The sequence below is a fragment of the Impatiens glandulifera genome, chromosome 5 (assembly GCF_907164915.1).
Source record: "Impatiens glandulifera chromosome 5, dImpGla2.1, whole genome shotgun sequence".
In the NCBI taxonomy this organism is placed as follows: domain Eukaryota; kingdom Viridiplantae; phylum Streptophyta; class Magnoliopsida; order Ericales; family Balsaminaceae; genus Impatiens; species Impatiens glandulifera.
In genome coordinates this window covers 2,678,179-2,697,823 of record NC_061866.1, presented here as the reverse complement: position 1 = coordinate 2,697,823, position 19,645 = coordinate 2,678,179, and the positions used below count along the sequence as shown (strand labels likewise).

The following is a 19,645-nucleotide window of genomic DNA, read 5'->3' as shown; positions in this document are numbered from 1 at the left end:
GATAAAGTCTCTCATCATCTTATCCAATTCATCCATAACTTTTTTGGGAATGACTATTTTTTGTGCCTAGTAGCCAATGATTATCATAGTCACTCTTTTCACAAGCTCTATTCTTCCTGCATAAGGCAGGTTTTTTGTAGCCCAACCTAAAATATAATTTCTGACCTTTTCAATAAGTGGGAGAAAATGTGAGCTTTGAAGTTGATTTGCAGATAAGGGGACTCCAAGTTATTTTATTGGAAGCGTTCATTCTTTTATCCCCATGATATTAAATATATTCTGCTTCAAATTCTCTTTCATTCATTCTCCATAGAAAGTATAGCTTTTGTCTTCATTAATGAATAAACCTGTAATACTAGAAAACATTTTCAGTGCTTCCTTGATTGTAATAACAGATTCAACATCTGTGTGAGCCACTAAGAACAGATCATCAGTGAAACAAATATGTGTTATTGCTTGTTCCTTGCAGTGGGGGTGAAATTTGAATTTATGGTTCCTTAAGAACATTTTAAAGATACAGTCCAAGATATCCATAATAAGAACGAAGAGGTAAGGTGAGAGAAAATCTCCTTGCCTTACCCCCCTTTTACTCTTAAAGAAACCACTATGTATGTCATTCACGCTAACAATGAAGTGAGGGGTCAAAACACACTGCATTAACCACTCGATAAAAATGTTAGGGAAACCGACAACATAAAGGAATTCATGTATATATTCCCATCTTATCGATTCAAAAGCTTTTTGAATATTAAGTTTGAAAGCCACTCTTTGAGATATAGCTTTCTTCCCATAACTTTTCAATAAACTCTGCATAAGAAGTATGTTATGGGAGATAGAGCGATTCGGAATAAAAGTTGATTGCCCTAAACTAATTAATTTTGAAATAATAGTTTTAAATCTTTGCGAAAGGATTTTAAAGATGATTTTATAGATTACATTACAACATGAAATAGGACAAAAGTCCTGAATTTTTTCTAGAAGTGAGATTTTGGGAATCAGATTTAATATTGTAACGTTCCATTGCTTAAGCATTTTCCTATTTTGAAAGAATTCCAAGACCCTTTGACTTACATCTCTCCCAACTATATCCCAATTTTCCTTGAATAAATTCGCATTGTATTCATCTGGCCCTGGACTTTTACCTCATTTCATTGTAAACAAAGTATTCTTGATCTCTTTTTGACTAACCCTTGCTACCAGCTTATCAACATCTTTATTGTCGATTCTTCTTAGAACAATCTGTTGCAACACCCCAAGTTTGTCATCGAGCCCTTCGTTACTTAGTTTTGTTCCAATCAGACCCTTATAATAACTGATAGTTTCCTTTTGAACTGCTTCATGTCCCTGAAGAATTTTCCCATTACAATCTTTCAATTTGAGAACTTGGTTCTTGAAGTTTCGAGCCGGGCATTTCTTGTAGAAGAAGGCAGTATTTTTGTCTCCCAAAGAAATCCAACTTTCTCTAGACTTCTACTTGAATAAACTTTCTTCTTTTGAGTAGAGATCTCTGAAACTTGTCAGTGCTTCTTTCTCCTCAGCTTGATTATTAGGTAGGTTCTACATCCTCAAGATTTTTCTTTGAATATTCTCCAATTTTTCTCATGCTTCCTCTACCCTTTTTGATACACCACTATAATTTTCCCTGTCAAACTTGTTGAGCTTACCTTTCAGGATCGTGAGCTTTTCGCAAACTCTAAACATCTTTATCTCGTATATACTGGTATTTCAGGTTTCCGTCAGTACTCCTTTAAATTCTTCATTTTTCATCCTGAAATTAAATAATTTGAAAGGCCTCTTTAGTCTTTTCTCTCTTTCCCAGAAAAATTTCAACGGGCAATGATCAGAGATTCCTCATTGTAAAATTTGTATCTGGCTTCTCGGGTAGAGATCTTCCCATTTCTCGTTGATCAACCCACGATCAATGCGACTCTTCCTCATTTCCTCTGACCCTCTAGTAGCTGACCATGAAAATAGATTACCTGAACTAGAAGGTTTGATACAGTTGATGTCTCTAATGCATTCATTTAAGTCCAACATGTCTAGCGTGATCCCCGTTTCTGGCTCTCTTTCTTGGATGAATCTGGTGACATTGAAGTCGTCCATTAAGATCCAAGACTCATCATCATTAACTTTACTCTTGAGCTCTCTCCATAACTGTTTTCTTTTTCCTTCTACATTGCTTCCATAGATAGTAACAAAATAAAATTTCGCCTTTGTTATCCTACTAACAATCTCCACCATGATGACCTGCTTATTGTCGAATAACTTCTTGATCTCAACTAAGCTATTATTCCAACTAACCCAGATTCTGTTTTTACACCCATCTGAATTGTGAATATAAGACCAATCGCTACCAAAACAGTCTTTACTAACAATATCTATTTGATTGTGCCTTACTCTCGTCTCCAGTATACCCATAATAGTGATTTCATGCCTTTCAATCATTCTTCTGGCTTCCTTCCTTTTGATGGGGTCGTTGAGCCCCTTAATATTTCAGGTCATTATATCCATGAAGAAAGGTTGACAACATGCTTATTCCTTCCTTTCATTTTCTCTACAATCTTCCTCCATATTTATGGTTTGTATGGAATTATAGGTCTAGGATGTTGCCTTCCACTCATCTGCGTTTGGGCCTGAACCGTTTTGTTAGAAGAGGAGTTGGAAGTTCCTTCGCCTACGGGTTCTTTGTTTCCTGCCTCTGTTGTAATCTGCTCTGTTTCTGAGTTCTTTTGATTTCTCAATATTGTTCTTAATTTATATGTACTGCCGTTAAACTTTTTAAAAGTAATATCCGATAAAATAATAACCTCGCTTAAGTAATAAATTTCATCGGTCACAAACTTGAGCCGATGTTGTAAATAATATTCTGGCTAAAAGCATAAGATAATAAAAAATTAAAAAGTTATTAAGGACTCAATAATATTTAAACTAATAATTCCAGAATTATATATATATATTTTGTATATGAGTTACAAAATTCAATTATTTTTAAAATATGAATCTATATAGTTTGTTTTTCTTTCCACCAAAGCTAAAATTAACCTCATTCTTAACTTTATGTAAAACATAAATAACTTTTGGTATATTGTAGGTTAATGAATTTATATTTTAAAATTATAATAAATTTTAGATGATTGAGTTTTTATACAATGTACATAATATATGTACACAACATATGTTATACATGTACATACAATTTTTTAAATGCATGAATCTAGTTTTTAGATATAATTAATAATAACAAAAGTAATTTTAGATCAAATACATTGCATGTGATTGATTCTTGTTTTTAAATATAATGTATATAAATATTGTATAATACTTGTAATAAAATATTATTTTATCGATAAAATAATAAAATATTATTATATCGATAAATTAATTAATTCAATTCAGTAAAGTAATATTTTTTTCGTTCTTAAGGAACAACATTAAAATGGTTTTTGTTAATTTATTTTTAGATTCTTATTAATCGTAATAAGTGGTTTTATTTTTAAATATGAGTTTTAATTTGATAATTTATAATAAGTTTCATCATAACTATAAATTTTTACAATTTTTTCAATCTTAATAAAATAATTCATCCAGATTTCAGTTTGACTCTCCAATTCCCCAAGTCAAATTTTAATAAATAGAAAAAAAAATGTGGTTTGTCGACCGTTTCACTAATTTTGTATCAAATTTAAGTATAAATCTAAATTTGGTTAAATTCAGAGATTTCATCAATATTATTTAAAGATACATTGAATTAAGATTTTTTACCATTATCTAGAATAACAAGTCAAAATACTAAGATTTAAATGATATTGAATTATTAAATAATTGGAAAAGGAAACCAAGAAGACGCAGATGACATCAATCTTTGACCATACAATATCTAAATAAATAAATAAATAAATATATATATATATATATATAAATAAATAAATATATATATATATATATATTAAAAATCAGCATCCTTTCATATCTCTCTATTTCTTTCTTTCTCTCTCTCGATTATACCGCCATGGCTATGTCTGCTGGTCCTCGAAATGAACTGTCTCTTACGTTAATGGTGATTATTGTTGTCTTCACAACATTAATGTCCTGTTCTTTCGCTTATCAACGCCCGCCGGCCCGCCCATCTCCTATGATTCTCCGTTCCGATGATCAGAATCATGCTTTGCCGGAACAGGTATATATATATATATAGTTTCCTCCGCTCATTATTTCATACTTGTATATGTAAAATTACATTCATATTGATTAATTAAGCCAAACTTTAAGTAGGGAAGATCTATGTGGTGTGTGAAAACATGAGAAACAAAGACAATTTAGTATTAAAGTTTGTTTGATCTTGAGATATTTTTAGGATTTGTATGAGTTTTTTTTTTTTAAATAATAATAATAATAATCTAAGTTTATTTTTTTGAGTTTAGTTTCGGAAAATCACTAGAATTCTTAACTAAAAAAAGACCCACAAAAAAAAAACTAACATGAGTTCTTTGAATACAAATCCTAAACTTGATTTTAAAATACAATCGACACAACACGAAGAACGGAATATAACAATCAAAATCACCCCTACTATCTTTTTTTTTGAGACTCGAGAAATAACCCCTTTTCGAAAAGTTTTAAGAGCTCGATAACTTATTAATTAATCTTTTTTTACATTCAATATTTTTATATTTAAAATTAAAATATAATAAAATTAAAGTAGATATAGTTTGGTATTTTAGTTGATATTAATTAATTTGATAATGTGAATGAATTTAATACAATAGGAAGACCGCAGTTGAAAAAACAAAATCAAAGGAACTTAAACAGTGTGAAAACTGAAATTGACAACTCTTGCCGCTTCAATTATTGTTTTCTTTCTAAAATTGCGGCCAATTCATTTAATTTTATTTTACACGTATTATTTCAAGGAAAATTCTGTTATCCATTCATGGAAATGTTTTCTAATTCATTTTTTTTCTTTTTTTTTACTTGGTATAATTCGGTAGATGATTATACGTTCATAAATCATGATTCCCTTAGATAGGATATTGCGTTATTTGAGATTTAATCAAAGTTTTTCTTCTTCTACTTATTAGATAGGATATTGCGTTATTTGAGATTTAATCAAATAACTCAAACTAACACGATGCCTTGAATTTTCGGTGACGTGGAATGTATACAGATCAACCACCTCTTAGGCCTTGTTTGATATTATTGGATTATTTCAATAAAATAATAAAATTTTAGTTAAAATTTTGCATAAAAAGAATTTATGATATTTGGCTCAATTATCCAAAATTAAAATGCTCATATATTTATTTCATTGGTGAGATTTTCTATCAAAGATAAAATTGTACAAATCTCTCAAAATTTACCTTATATCAATTAGTTATGTATTTGTTTTTATCAATAAATTGACTTACCTTCTATAAGATCCAATATAATTTGATTAAAAACTGTCATTTAAAAAAAAACGGGCTAGTATTAACAATCTCTATTATACATAAATTTTACAATTAGTATCGAATTAGATCAATAGTAATTGTTTTCATGACCTTATTCAACTAACCACTAAATTCATTGTATTAAATTTATGTGAACAAATTTAACTATGGTAAAAATGAGTATAGGTGCATATATCAATTGTGGGAAGCGACAAGATGAGAATATCGTGGATAACAAAAGCGCCCGACACTCCAGCCATAGTCAAGTATGGAACTTCTCCGGGAGATTACAAATTTTCTTCGAGTGGGACAATAAATTCCTATAAATATATGTGGTACAAATCGGATGAGATTCACGAAGTTGTCATTGGCCCATTGAAACCTAACACTCAATACTATTACATTTGTGGCTCAGAAGGTCAAGGCCCCGAGTATAACCTCAAGACCCCTCCCGCTCAATTCCCCGTAAACTTTGTCGTTACCGGTGATTTAGGTCAAACATATTGGACAAAATCCACCATTGAACACATTGCAAAATCAACCTATGACGTACTAATTAATCCCGGGGACCTATCATATGCCGACATGATACAACCAATGTGGGACTCCTTTGGCCGTCTAGTCGAGCCACAAGCTAGTCGTAGGCCTTGGATGGTTACTCAAGGTAACCACGAGGTTGAGAAAATCCCCCTCGTCCACTCTCATCCATTCACGGCCTACAACACTAGATGGCGCATGCCTTACGAGGAGAGCGGATCAAACTCCAACTTATACTATTCGTTTAATGTCGCTGGCGCCCATATCATTATGTTGGGCTCATACGTGGAGTTTGATGAGGGTTCAGATCAATTCAAGTGGCTTGAGAGTGACCTGTCCCGAATAGATAGGAAAAGAACACAATGGGTGATAGTGGTGGTGCACGCACCATGGTACAATTCAAACACAGCCCACCAAGGAGAGCCCGAAGCTGATGGAATGAAGGCCGCGATGGAGGACTTGCTATTTAAGGCTCGAGTGGATATTGTGTTTGCAGGACACATACATGCATATGAACGCTTTGTAAGTAATTTACTTATATTTAACCCTTTAAGAAAATAAATATTAAAAATTGTGCCTAACTCACAAATTTATTCATTGTTACTATATTAGGATCGTGTTTATAAAGAAAAACTCAACAATTGTGGACCCGTTTATATCAACATAGGCGACGGAGGCAACCGCGAGGGCCTGGCTACAAAGTAAGTCCTATTTTCTTCTAGGTTAAAGACACAGTTATAAGAATCAAAGAATGTATAATAATATTTGTTTTGGACAGGTATATAGAGCCACAACCTAATATATCAAAGTTTAGGGAGGCAAGTTTTGGGCATGGGCAGTTATTGATGGTTAATGGAACTCAGGCTCAATGGACATGGCACCGAAATGACGACAATGAAGCTATTACCTCAGATACTGTCCATCTAACTGCTCTTTCTTCGATGGCTTCTTGCTAAACAAATAAAAAAATATAAAGTTAGAATACAAAATATCTTACATGTCTTTTACATATCTTGTAGTTATTTTTGTATTGTTATTCATTTCTCAAGTTAATCACCTATGTCTTATATTTGTTTAGTCTTATATTACCTTACATATTTAAATCTTTAACACTATGAACTTATGATGACTAACTAAAAATTGTTTGAACAAATCATTCATCAATGGGACATAGACGAAAGTAAAATATTTGAAAAGTAAAAAAAGTTATATTATGGAAACAAAATTTGATTAATTTATGCATTGGTTTTGATTGGGTAATGTGAAATTTCTCTACATTTATTTATTTATTTATTCCTGTCAGATGAATGATTATAAAAGTTTCTAAATTGGGCTTTTTTTGAATTGCCTAGGCCTCTCAATGTGGCCTTCTATATGATTTGGACTTATGGATATACATCTTTTCAATTTCAATTAAATTCACTCAGTTTTACCATTCTTATTTTATTGAATACTTTTATTCATTTTCAATAGAGTAATAATCAGAATCATATATTTATAATCTTAATCTTATCTATATTTATAATTAATTTTGGAATAACTTTAGGTGTTTATTTAGTTGAGAATACAAAAGAATAACACATCAATATATATATATATATATATATATCGAATTAAGGAGTAGCACAACAACTCACAGTCACATCGTGACATTTTGTTATCTTAGACCGACTTTTTTCAACTGACCAACACATTAATATTAAATCTGCAAATATATAAGTTTGTCCCAAAAGTTAAAAAATAATAATAATGAATGTTTAAAACACTATAAAATGTAAAGAATTCTGTAAATTATGGTATTATTTTGGTCATAAATTTTGTAAATTCTAGTATTATTTTGGTCATTATAAGATTATTATGACCTTAGGTCCAATTAATAATGTATAATGTAAATATTTAAAATTGAAAATTTGTTTATCACCACAACACAATTTAGATAAATATTCACTACTTTTTTTATTCTAGGTTATAAAATTTATTTATTTATAAATTTATATGGTACAGACCCAATATGGTCCAACTATTTGTATTGTGTGTCTTAATGTCCACATTACCCATAAATAAAACATTCCTCTCATATATTTTCTAGGTTTTACAACTCATTTAAATTTTTATTTTACTTTTCTATATTTTGTATGGTGTTTGTTTACGTTGATAATGTTGATTTGTGCTCGTCATGTCGGCTCTGGGACTGCACACATAAGTCAAGTATGGTGTTTTAAGTCAACATTCATAATTGAAAATATTACAAAATTAACATAATTAAGATGTACCCATTAGGCACAATACCTATCTTATGCAACATATAAAACAAAACCCACGTGGAACTCCTTCAACCAACTATTATGTCACAAGCTACTTAGAGAACTTGAATAGTTACACATAGGAACCACGAGATCAAGAAGATTCCAATCGAATGATACATGACATACTAGGAGAACGGATCAATCGCATTGAATTGATTCATTGTCGATCTTCTTGAAAAGATCAAAAGAAAATAAGTGTGATACATCTTGTCTCATATAACACAACTTAAAATTTGAGCATCTAATTAATAAAATAAACTCAATGTTTAAATAGCAATTAGACTTTTAATATAAATGATTAAATAAATTAATCAAATACAAATTTAATTATAAATCAAACAAAAATTCCTAATTAATTCTCACAACTAAAGGTGGGAGTTATCAAATAAGTTCATGAAGTCAGTTTCATGTGTTACATTACTCCTTCTAAATAAAAAACAAATTATAAATATTTGTAATTCAATTTTATGCTTCACTTTTCATGTATTCCACTACTTCTAATGAAATAAATAAACACATTATAAATATTGATAATTCAATTTTATGAGTCACTTCTCTTTTTTTTCAAACTAAAGTAATAATATTTGTTTTAGTAGAATTATCTAAAAATAAAATAAGTCAAAACTTTCTTATAGTGGAAACAATGTTTATGCTGATTTTATATTCTAGATGCGACATAATTTAGAAATGGGTCTATATGCGGGGAAAAGAAGATGTCCACTAGTTTGTATTTCAATTGTACAATTGGATTGGGTCATAGCTAAAAAGTAATAGCTTTGTAAAGGCTTAAAATCTATTCATTTTTTCTTTTTATCAATAATCAAATAATAAAATTATCAAATAATTATTTAGATGTGATTTGATTTATGTTGTTTCCAACCAACTATACATTCCATACTAATCATATTTTGATATGTATTCATGAATTTGTTATTAGTTTCTCATACATATTCAAGTTCATATACAAGAGTAATTTTGAATATTGTCCCTTTAAACTTCTCTTTGTTTATTTCTTTATTTCTTTATTTATTTTAAAGATAAAACTAAGTTGTGAATTCAAAAACCATGCAACTTGTCCGTGAAACTGTGAAACTATTAATCTTTTAATTTCACACTTCTACTTAATTACTTAAAATAGATGATTTTTTTATGCTAAAAGACTTTCTATTATATAGAAATTTAAGCATACTTGTTGTATATATAATATATCACGGGTACAGAATATGGTGTTAATAAATATAGAATTGATCTCGAACAACTGGGAGCAAATCTGTTGTATGTACACACTTCAAAAACTTAGTTTATTTTATAACTAATGTGGGTCTCACATCCACATTCCACATTTAATATGTAATTTTAAAATTTTCCTAATTTTGAAGTGTGGTACATTCACTAGGAATAACAATGAGACAGTTCGAGACGGAGAATACATTGATCATCCCTATCCCGTTTTTAGTTTGGGGAATATTTTAATATCATCTCCCCGTTTGGTTTCGGAAAATCCCCGCGGGGCAACGTTTATAAAATATTTTTAAAATAAATAAAAAATTATATAAACGAATTTTTTAATATAATATATAGTATATTGTAATATATTGAAATTTTATATTTAATAAAAGGAAACTACATCTTTTATGTATAATCTTGATATTAGAAAATAAGATTAACGCAAAAGGAAAGTAGATCTTTTGTTATGGAAATAAAATTAGAAAATATGGTAAGAATATTTTAGAAGCTCTTTGAGAGATTTGAACAAGATATTGATATTGACATAAATATGGCTTATTTAAAGGTGCAGTCAGACACTTTAGAAAATCAAGTCTTTGCTTTGAGAGCATCATTTTCTTGTGAGTTTTGTTTGAGATTTTATTATAAGAAAATCATTGTAATACTCCTATAACAATCTTGATAATAAAGTTGAGAGCTTTTGTACTTCGAAAGTTGATATAGGCCTGTTTTAGCCAAACCACTATAAATTTTGTGTTTGTGTCTTTAGTTGCTTTCTTTCGTTTCTGCAATTATTCGATGTTATTGTTGTTCTTGAAATAAGGGATACTTCATCTCTTGGTATCCCAACAAGTGGTATCAGAGCTAGACTGTTTGAAAGGAGAGGAAGCTTATGAGCTTGGAGGATCCTTGGAGCGTTCTTGACAAGTTCTAGGGAGGTTTCCAATAGATGTCCAATTTGTAGTTCTTGTTGATATAAATGACTGTCAAGTTTGGGGTGGAAGAAGTACGAGTTACTTGGTGTTCAAGGACAAACCAAGAGAGAAAATTGTAGACAAGAAGACAATGGAGAAGACATATTTACAAGAGGTAAATAACATTGTTAAGTAAAAATAGTTAAATCAACTGTCAGTGTTAATAGTGTTAATTAACTATCAGCAAATAAATAAGAACTTAACTGTGTTAATTTAATCATATACAAATTAAAGAAAAAATTGGAAAGAGAAAGTTGTCTAGTATTTTGCAAACTTCGGCTTTATAAAAGTTTGCAGCTACCGGTAGTTTGTAAAATTGGTATTTTACAAACACGTATCCGGTATTCTATAAAAGATTGGTATTTTATAAAGCGCATCCGGCTTGTTTGCTATCCGGTGTTATATTGAAGCGTAGCCGGTTATTTATGCATCGATTTTATATAAGGGACGCGTCCGGTACTTTGCAAATCGGTTTTATGTGAAGACGTGTCCGGTATTATATAATCGGCTCTATATAATAGGCGCTTCCGGTAGTTTGTAAAATCGATATTTTACAAACACGTATCCGATATTTTTACAAGATTGACATTTTGTGAAGACGCGTCCGGTAGTTTACATAATCAATTTTATACTGAAGCGTAACCGGTAGTTTGGACTTCGATATTTTATCAAAGCGTAACCGGTAGTTTGAACATCGGTTTTATATTAAGGGACACGTCAGATATTATATAATCGGTTTTATATAATAAGCGCCTCCGATAGTTTGTGCACGTATCCGATTTATATCAGTTCAGCACTTTACAAAACCATCCGTTAATTTTAAAGATCGGTATTTTGTAAATACGTATCCGGTAGTTTGCAGCTTCCGGTATTTTATGCAAGATCGGTACTTTATAAACACACTTCCGGTATTATATAACTTCAATTATAAAAGAAGCGCGTCCGGTATTTTATTGAAATTGGTTTTTCAATAAAATCGGTGTTACATTGGAGCACGTCCGGTACTTTACTATTTCGGTGCTACATTAGAACGCTTCCGGTATTATTAGAAGATAGCTTTACATGTCTCCAGTATTTGTTTCCATATTTGTGCAAAGACTGATGAAGATCTTTTAGAAGCAGTAGAGCTATGTTAAAAGAACCAAAGACAAACCAAAACCTCTGAGATATACGTTCCTCAAAAATTATAATCCCATTAATGAACATCTTGAATTATTATCATCCAAGTACAGACAAGATCAAATGGGATCCTCCCTGAGGTACTTTTCTGGAAGTCATCCAATCAAGTTTAAGATAGATATCTTATGAAGCAAATATATCTGTTGAGCAGCAAATGTGTCTATTGACATCTGCCTACTTAAGAAGACCAAGGACAACTTGCTTAAAGATCTGATCTTACTTTTAAGACAACAAGCTTTACGAATCCTTGAACTACCAATTGTTATTCACAACTCTCTCAAGCTCTCAAAGTTCCACAAGCTTTCAAGTGTGTTAGAGTGTTAAAAGTATATTACAATACTAGCTACTCTGTGTGAGTTAGTTAACATTGTAAGTTGACAGAATTTGTTTCTGTTCAACAGAGTGTATGTTCTAGGAGTTCGAAAACAGGAAGTAACTAAGTCTTGGTTGTTCGACTGGGTTTGTACAAGTGTTGTATTAAACCAAATATTCTAGTGAATAACCTTCTCAAAATTGAGAAGAAAGGTGACGTAGGAGCTTTTACTCCGAACATCCATAAACATCTTTTGTGTCTTGTGTTCTTTTCTATTACATCATCTTAATCATGTTGTATTGCTTCAAGTCGAAACAAACATATCCGCACTTGAACTTTGTTCAAAAGTTTGTGACGACTTGCGAAAAATATAAACAAATATTAAGTTCTAACAGAGTTAATATCAAATAAAGTGTGTGTAAGCGTTCAATGTAAGGAGACCTCAGTCTTTATCGTTGATCCCGATCCTAACAAACATCATGAGAAAGAAGGAAGAGCAGTAAGAGTTTTAAATCTATGTTGAAGACTAAAGAAAATGTGAAGTACTTCTGGTGTTAAGAGGAAGGACACTTTAGAAAAGACTACTTAAAATTAAAGAAGTATAATATAAAAGGTTAGCTTGGAAGGCAAGAGATGGACTATTGCTGGTGAGAAAGTTATTATCATCGAGGTCACTCAATATACATCAAAGTTTTTTCATCTGAGGCATGGCCTCAAAGACTTGCAAGAATTGGGTTCAAGGAGTTGTGGTGTAAAAACTTTAACTCATGGTAATGTAAGGGAAGCTAGATCCAACGACAAAGAAAATTTTCTTTATTAGATTTCAGATAATATCAAAGGGTATAGAGTTTGGCTAGAAGAAGGTGGAGATAATATTATGCAAGATCAAGATGTGAAGTTTGATTGACAAAGCTAGAGCATACACAATGGAGACAAAAGTAGTGATTCAAGAGAAATCACAACTCGAGGTGGAGATATGTCATCAAAAAGGTGCACTATTAAGGGATAATTGTCATGGGACCATTGAGATTTCTTCTAATGTTGGGTAACAAGATGAACTTGGTGAAGAGGTATCATTGTCCATGGATGAAAGAAAGAATGGTACACAATAATTCTTATCAAAAAGACATTTATTGATGAAAACATTGTCGACATATTAACAAGGCAATCCTTTGAGAAAAATTGCAAGATTGCATTGAGTTGGAGGGTGATTAAGGATTGGCATATTTCTAGTTAATATGTAATATGAATGAAATACCAAGAAAATGAAGACTTTTCAATGGAAGATACTTATAAATTTATGTGGAGACATCATGAAGAAACTCTCAAACGAACCAAGAAGAAATAATTGCATTATCTTTCAATGTGAAAAGATGAATAAGACCTTGAGTGAGATTCATAGTCATGAAAAAAGGGCTAGATGGGAGGCTCAGTTAATTCAAATGTGATGATTTGAGTACTTCTTTTATTATATCTTAATTGTCCATGCATTGTGGATAATAATTAAGATTAATGAGATGATTGATTTGTCATCTTATTGAGAAGAGGATTGAGACCTTGAATGAGATTCTTAGTCATGAAAAAGGGGCTAGATGAGAGGCTCGGTCAATTTGAGGGTGAATGAGATCATTGAATTGTCATCTAATGCGAGAAGATAAATGAGACCTTAAATGTGATTCCTATTCATGAAAAAAGGGATAGATGAGAGGCTCGATCAATTCAAATGGAAGGACATTCGCGATTTCTTTCGAAGAAACTATGAAGCATGGTGAAAACAATTAAAGTTGGTTAGAGAATTATGTGGTTCAAGTTGGTTGAGTGTGCAAAGTTCAAAGCAAGATGGGTGTTAATTTTTTTGCTACATCTTGAGCTTGAATAAAGAGATGTCGTTGGATACCTAATTATTTAGACGATGTAAGTTTGTCTTGGGTATTCTCGACTTTCGATCAGTATCTAACTTTGAGAAAGTAGACGATGGATGTTCGTCTGGGTGTCCTCGATTTTTGACAGATATCTGATTTTGAAGAAGTAAACGATGGAAGTTCGTCTTGGGTCTTCTCGACTTTTAATCAGTATCTAACTTTGAGGAAGTAAATAATGAATATTCATCTAGGGTGTCCTTGGTTTTGATAGATATCTGATTTTGAAAATATAGACGATAGAAGTTTATTTTGGGTCTTATTGACATCGATCAATATCTTATTTTGAGGAAGTAGACGATGTATGTTCGTCTTGGGTGTCTTCGGTTTTGATAGATATCTGATTTTGAAGAAATAGACAATGAAAGTTCGTCTTGGGTCCTCTCGTATTTTGATTGATATCTTATTTTGAGGAGTAGGCGATGAAAGTTCATTTTGGGTGTCCTCAATTTTTGACAGATAACTAATTTTGAAAAGGAATAAGACATAGAGAAGGAGGCGAATCAAGACGAAGGTAGGTGTTAGGAAGAAAATATATGTTTATTCAACTACTTTCTCTTCACTTCCTAAATACCTATGATTAGGTATTTTCACAATATATGAAGATACATTATATATGTATAAGCCGTCTTTCGTGATGATGTTGTTCTTAAGGATTTACGTAATCAGTCAGATTTTAAATTCCAAAAACAAGAACAAGACAAAGAGAGGGAGACGAATCAAGTAGAAGGCAGGTGTTAGGAAGAAAAAGTTAATTTTCTTCAACTACTTTCTCTTCACTCCCTAGATACTTAGGCTTGGGTATTTCCACCATTGGTGAAGATACATTTTATATGTATGTATCATCTTTGATAATGATGTTTTTGAAGGTTTATATAATCCGTTAGATTATAAATCTTAATTTGCAAAAATATTGTGTAACCCATTATATGTGATATAGTGGATGATTTAAGCGGTCTAAGGGTCCCGTGGTTTTTACTATTTTCAAATGGGTTTTCCATGCTAAAGTTTGATATGGGTTGTACATTGAGAGAAGCATAATCAAGCAAAGAGAAGTTTTTACCAAGAATATGACAATGTTGTTGATATGCTAACGGTTTCTGGATTTAAAAATAAATGATATTCAACAAAAGTAAACTATATCTTTTGTGTATAATCTTGATATTATGAAATAAGATTAACACGGAAGGAAAGTAAATATTTTGTTATGGAAATAAAATTAGGAAATATGGTAAGAATATTTGGAAGTTCTTTGAGATATTTGAACAAGATATTGATAATTACCTAATTATGGCTTATTTAAAAGTGTAGTCTGACACTTTAGAAATTCAAGTCTTTGTCTTGAGAGCATCGTTTCCTTGCGACTTGTGTGTGAGATTTTATTATGAGATAATCATTGTAATACTTCTATAACAATCTTGATAATAAAGTTGAGAGTCTCTTGTGCTTCGAAAGTGGATGTATGCTTATTTTGGTCGAACCACTATAAATTTTTTGTTTACGTTCTTTAGTTGCTTTCTTTTGTTTCCGCAATTATTCGATATTGTTGTTGTTCTTGAATTAAGAGATAATTCATCTCCTAGTATTCCAACACAAGGTCACCTCAAATGTAACTCTCTTCCCTCAACCAAACTTAATTGAAACAACCCATAAAAAATATATCATTTATGAACAAAGTTATCATTTATGAATAAAGTTTAATATAACACGTAGTTTAGTAAGATCAATAGATCATAAATATTTTCAATGAGAACAAATATGCATGTCTGATTTCAATTTCATATAAGAAAATTATGACGATGTCATGTCGACATGAACTTAATATTGAACAATTGTCAAGCGTTTAAGTCATATTTTGGATACAATTAAATTTAAAATCCCAAAATAAATATCTTGCAATACTTTAGGTATATTTATCAATTCATTTTAATGTTTCTTAGATAAAATGAATTTTAATAATATTTATTCATCAATGCATTAAATTTTGTAAATGCAATTAATTGTTTTAAGCAAATTGATGTTGTTAACTAAAATAAATTGTGAATAGAAAGATGAAATAAGTTATGGTAGAATTGAAATTATTTGTTTGATTTTGACTAAATTAAAGAGAACATATTGATGATGGCTAATTATTTACCCTATATGGGCTCACGTGGATGATTGAATTTTAGGAACAATAATGCAAATTTCTTTTCATCATTAGACTTGCAGGGGTGAGAAATTATGAGAAATGATTAAACTTACCCTCTCCAAGTAGGGTTTCGAAAGACATGGACCGGTTAAGAAGGGCAAAAAAAAAAAGGAAAAGAAAACAGTCAAAATGGTCCATAATTTATCATTGATTAGTGTAATTTGTTTTTATAAAAAAAAACTTAATTTTAAAATGACTATTTTATTTTTATAAAAAAATTAATTCTTAATAAATTTTAGAAGTTACATATATATAAAAAAATTAATTAATAAATAAAATACATAACAACATCTATAAAATCAGAATAAATAAGTAATGATTTAGATATCAAATTCGATAAACAATTTATAAATAAAGTTTTCAATAAAAAAAATCCAACAATCATGCAACTAGTTGAGTGTTACTTCAAAGACATGCACATTTGAGCTTATGAACGATAAAGGTTCGAGTAAAGCAAACCGAACGAACCAATAAAACGTTGTCGAATGAATTTTTACTAAATATTTTGAACGGAAGTTAAAACTATTCTTAACCAATTATTAGCAATACTGAAAAATGTCCTATTAAATGATAATAGACTATCTATAAATATGTCTAAAACAGTGAGAAACTCATACAAATCAACATGAGAGGATAGGTGTAAAAGGATTCTATAGAAAAGATGAGTCATAATAATTTCTTAATGAAAAAATGAAATAACTTCAGATCCGATTATTTTGTCTCATTTACTAAAAGAAAAGATAAATATTTTTTTGAGAAATGGCTTACGCCATTAATTAAAAAGACCCGAAAATGGTAAAAAGAGTACAAGAGCTGAAATTGAGCTTATAACAATTTGCTCAAAATCAACACATGATGGCCATGAGGAATCCATAGTTGGCCTAAGAAACGTACACGGACATGAAATCAAAGTACAAAAATGAATAAGGAATGAAACTAGCAATCAATCAACTAAAACAAGACGATATGGGTTGATTTCCTCGGACTCATCTCTCTTGTCTTTGACCTTGTTCATTCTTTCCTTCTTTCTTGTCACCCTTAGGTCTTTTGGGGATATATTTCCGGATAGAGTTCCGGCTTCATCGTCTTTGCTAGCTTCTCTTGTCATTTTTTTCCATTTGGGCTTGAGTTTGGAGTTGAGCGTATGAGTTGTTTCCCTTAAGGTGGTTTCTTTGACAACATTAGGGCTTTCTTTGGTTTTAGAGCTCATGGTTTTCGAGATTCTTTGAGTTTTGTTATCATCCACGTCGACATTGGGCTTTTCGAACCTAATTAATAGGAAAAGGGTCTCGGTTCAGGCTTAGTGGGATCGGGATCGGTTTGGTTATCATTCACGTGTTTGTTGTGGCTATTATTTGCTTTGAAGATTTCAATATAAGATTTCTTGACCACCTTGACATTCTCTTATTTTGGGGGTGGCAACGGGCTTCTTTTGTTTTTTTTTTCGTCCACTTTTACTGAATGCTCGTACATGACCTTAATGGTGGTCATGTTTCCATTTCGGCATCTTAGCTTAAATTTTTTCGGTTTTATACTCGTTGAGTCAATCTCAATGCAAATGCGGGTAAACGTGACCTGTTCAAAGGAGTCAAAATCAGGATCGAGCTTAAGAGGCTTTCCAATGAGTCCGGTGAGGTAGGCAAGTGCTTTGGCATTACAAAGATGCGATGGGATATTTTTCAGTCTCATCCACACTTGTTCGGATTGTGGCGGTTTGCTATTGATGTTCATTTCTTCATTCCATTTGGCAAGCTTGAAACATAAGTTGAACATGAAGGTGAAATCTGAGTCAGCAATGACTTGGGCTTCGGGCTCCGTGCCAAAAGTGAGGAAGAAATAGCCAAAGTCGTTGACTTTGACATTTTTGAGTCCCTTTTTGCTCCATTGTCGAAAAAAGACGGCCTTGATTACTCGAAATGGGGCCTTGTGGGTGCCCATAAAGTGACCGGCGACAACTTGCTTCCAAACATTGATGCATCCCTCTTCAATTTCCAGGGGGAGTTCGATTAGGAGCAGGTGTTCGAGCGTTTTAATTTTTAGGCTATGATCCACATTAAGCATGCCTCCATTATCTATCCCATTTTTGCCCCAAACCTTGTTGGGTTTCCATGTTCAGTTTGCATTTGTTTGTGTAGTGTAGGCATAGGTTTTGGGGCACTTGTAGAACTCCCTCATGATACTAACCGACTATAGAACGATTTCCTCGTATTCGGCTTTGTCGAATGAGTTCCAATCTTGCTCGGATCGGATTTTGAATTGGCAATGATTTGCTCGCTCCTAGGAAAGACGAATATTGACTTGAGAAAAAATGTGGATACTAACCCTAAGTTCATAGGTTCGAGTCCGCCAGGTGACAAGTTTTGATCCTAGTTAAATGATTAAATGTGTTTGTGGGCTACATACTTAATCCGTTGTCTCATTACTTTCACAAAAGACAAATATTGGCTCGATAAAAAAGAGCATCAACATAATCGTAGCGTATGAACAATAACAATTCTTCAATGATTGAGACTATTATTCAAATTACAAAAATCTAAGATGAAAAATATGATATATCTACCCAACATGTGCAAATCAAATAACAAAACTATAGAGAAGTTGAAAAGTCATTTTTTCTTGGTCATTCCAATAAATTTTGTAGCATTGAAGAGTGTCTCATTTCTTGCGCTTTGTTCGGTTTGATATATTATTTAGACGGGTCATATTTTTGAAAACACTATTTATAACTTTTTATTATTATATATATATATCAAAACTCTAACATTAAATCTTGTGATGCATACCAGATAAACCATGAATAAGGGGATGTAAATTTTATTTTATTTAAAATCTTAATATTAATATATTATCTCACATAGTATAAACAATGGAGGGATGGATGCAACAATTTAAAAAAAAAATTACGTGTAAAGATTAAGTCAAGAAAAGACCAAGCTTAAGTTCAAAAGAACAAAGTCAATAATATGCAAAGGACTCACAAAACATAGCTCGATTTTCTACAGCACACTATCTAAATTCTTTTAAAAATAATAATAATGATATATGTGTTGACATAAACTAAGTTGTCTGAGGTTATTTCTGTGATGTGAAAATACTTTCGAGAACAAACATTATTTATCGTTGGTTGGTGATATAGTTAGTTTTTGTATGACGGTTTGTGTGGGGCAAGTGTTTTGCTACAAAACTTTTTGTGTCTGCTTCTATTACATTTGTAGAGATGCTACTAACAAGATCATGTTTGATCTGCACTCAAGTAGTTTTGCTAGCAGGATCAGATACAAGAAACGCCTTAGGGGTGTTGAAGTCATCGACCAGGTAAGATTGTTGGAACTCGTGGGTTCTAATGAGGTCAACCCGATTATTCGTGATATTATGTGATGTTGATATACAAATACATTTAGTGTTGATCACTGTTATACATGAATTAATAACGTGGTCACGTCAAGTTTTTGTTGGGAGTTGTTATGAAACTCAAATTTGTCCATTAAGATATCATTTATTTGGTTGAATTGATATTCACGAAGGTTTCCCAACGGATGACATAGTTAAGCGGAAGAGATTTATCATGGTGAG

The 19,645-nt window shown here is 31.4% G+C and overlaps 1 protein-coding gene across 1 annotated transcript; it reads left to right on the top strand.

The window, feature by feature from the left end:
• The first annotated feature begins 3,983 nt into the window (after positions 1-3,983).
• On the top strand, positions 3,984-6,940 carry LOC124938771 (probable purple acid phosphatase 20). Its single transcript, XM_047479275.1, has 4 exons — positions 3,984-4,177; positions 5,613-6,485; positions 6,576-6,664; positions 6,742-6,940. Exons 1-4 carry the CDS (start codon positions 4,010-4,012, stop codon positions 6,917-6,919), a joined length of 1,308 nt encoding a protein of 435 aa, XP_047335231.1. The 5' UTR covers positions 3,984-4,009; the 3' UTR covers positions 6,920-6,940.
• Positions 6,941-19,645: the final 12,705 nt, after the last annotated feature.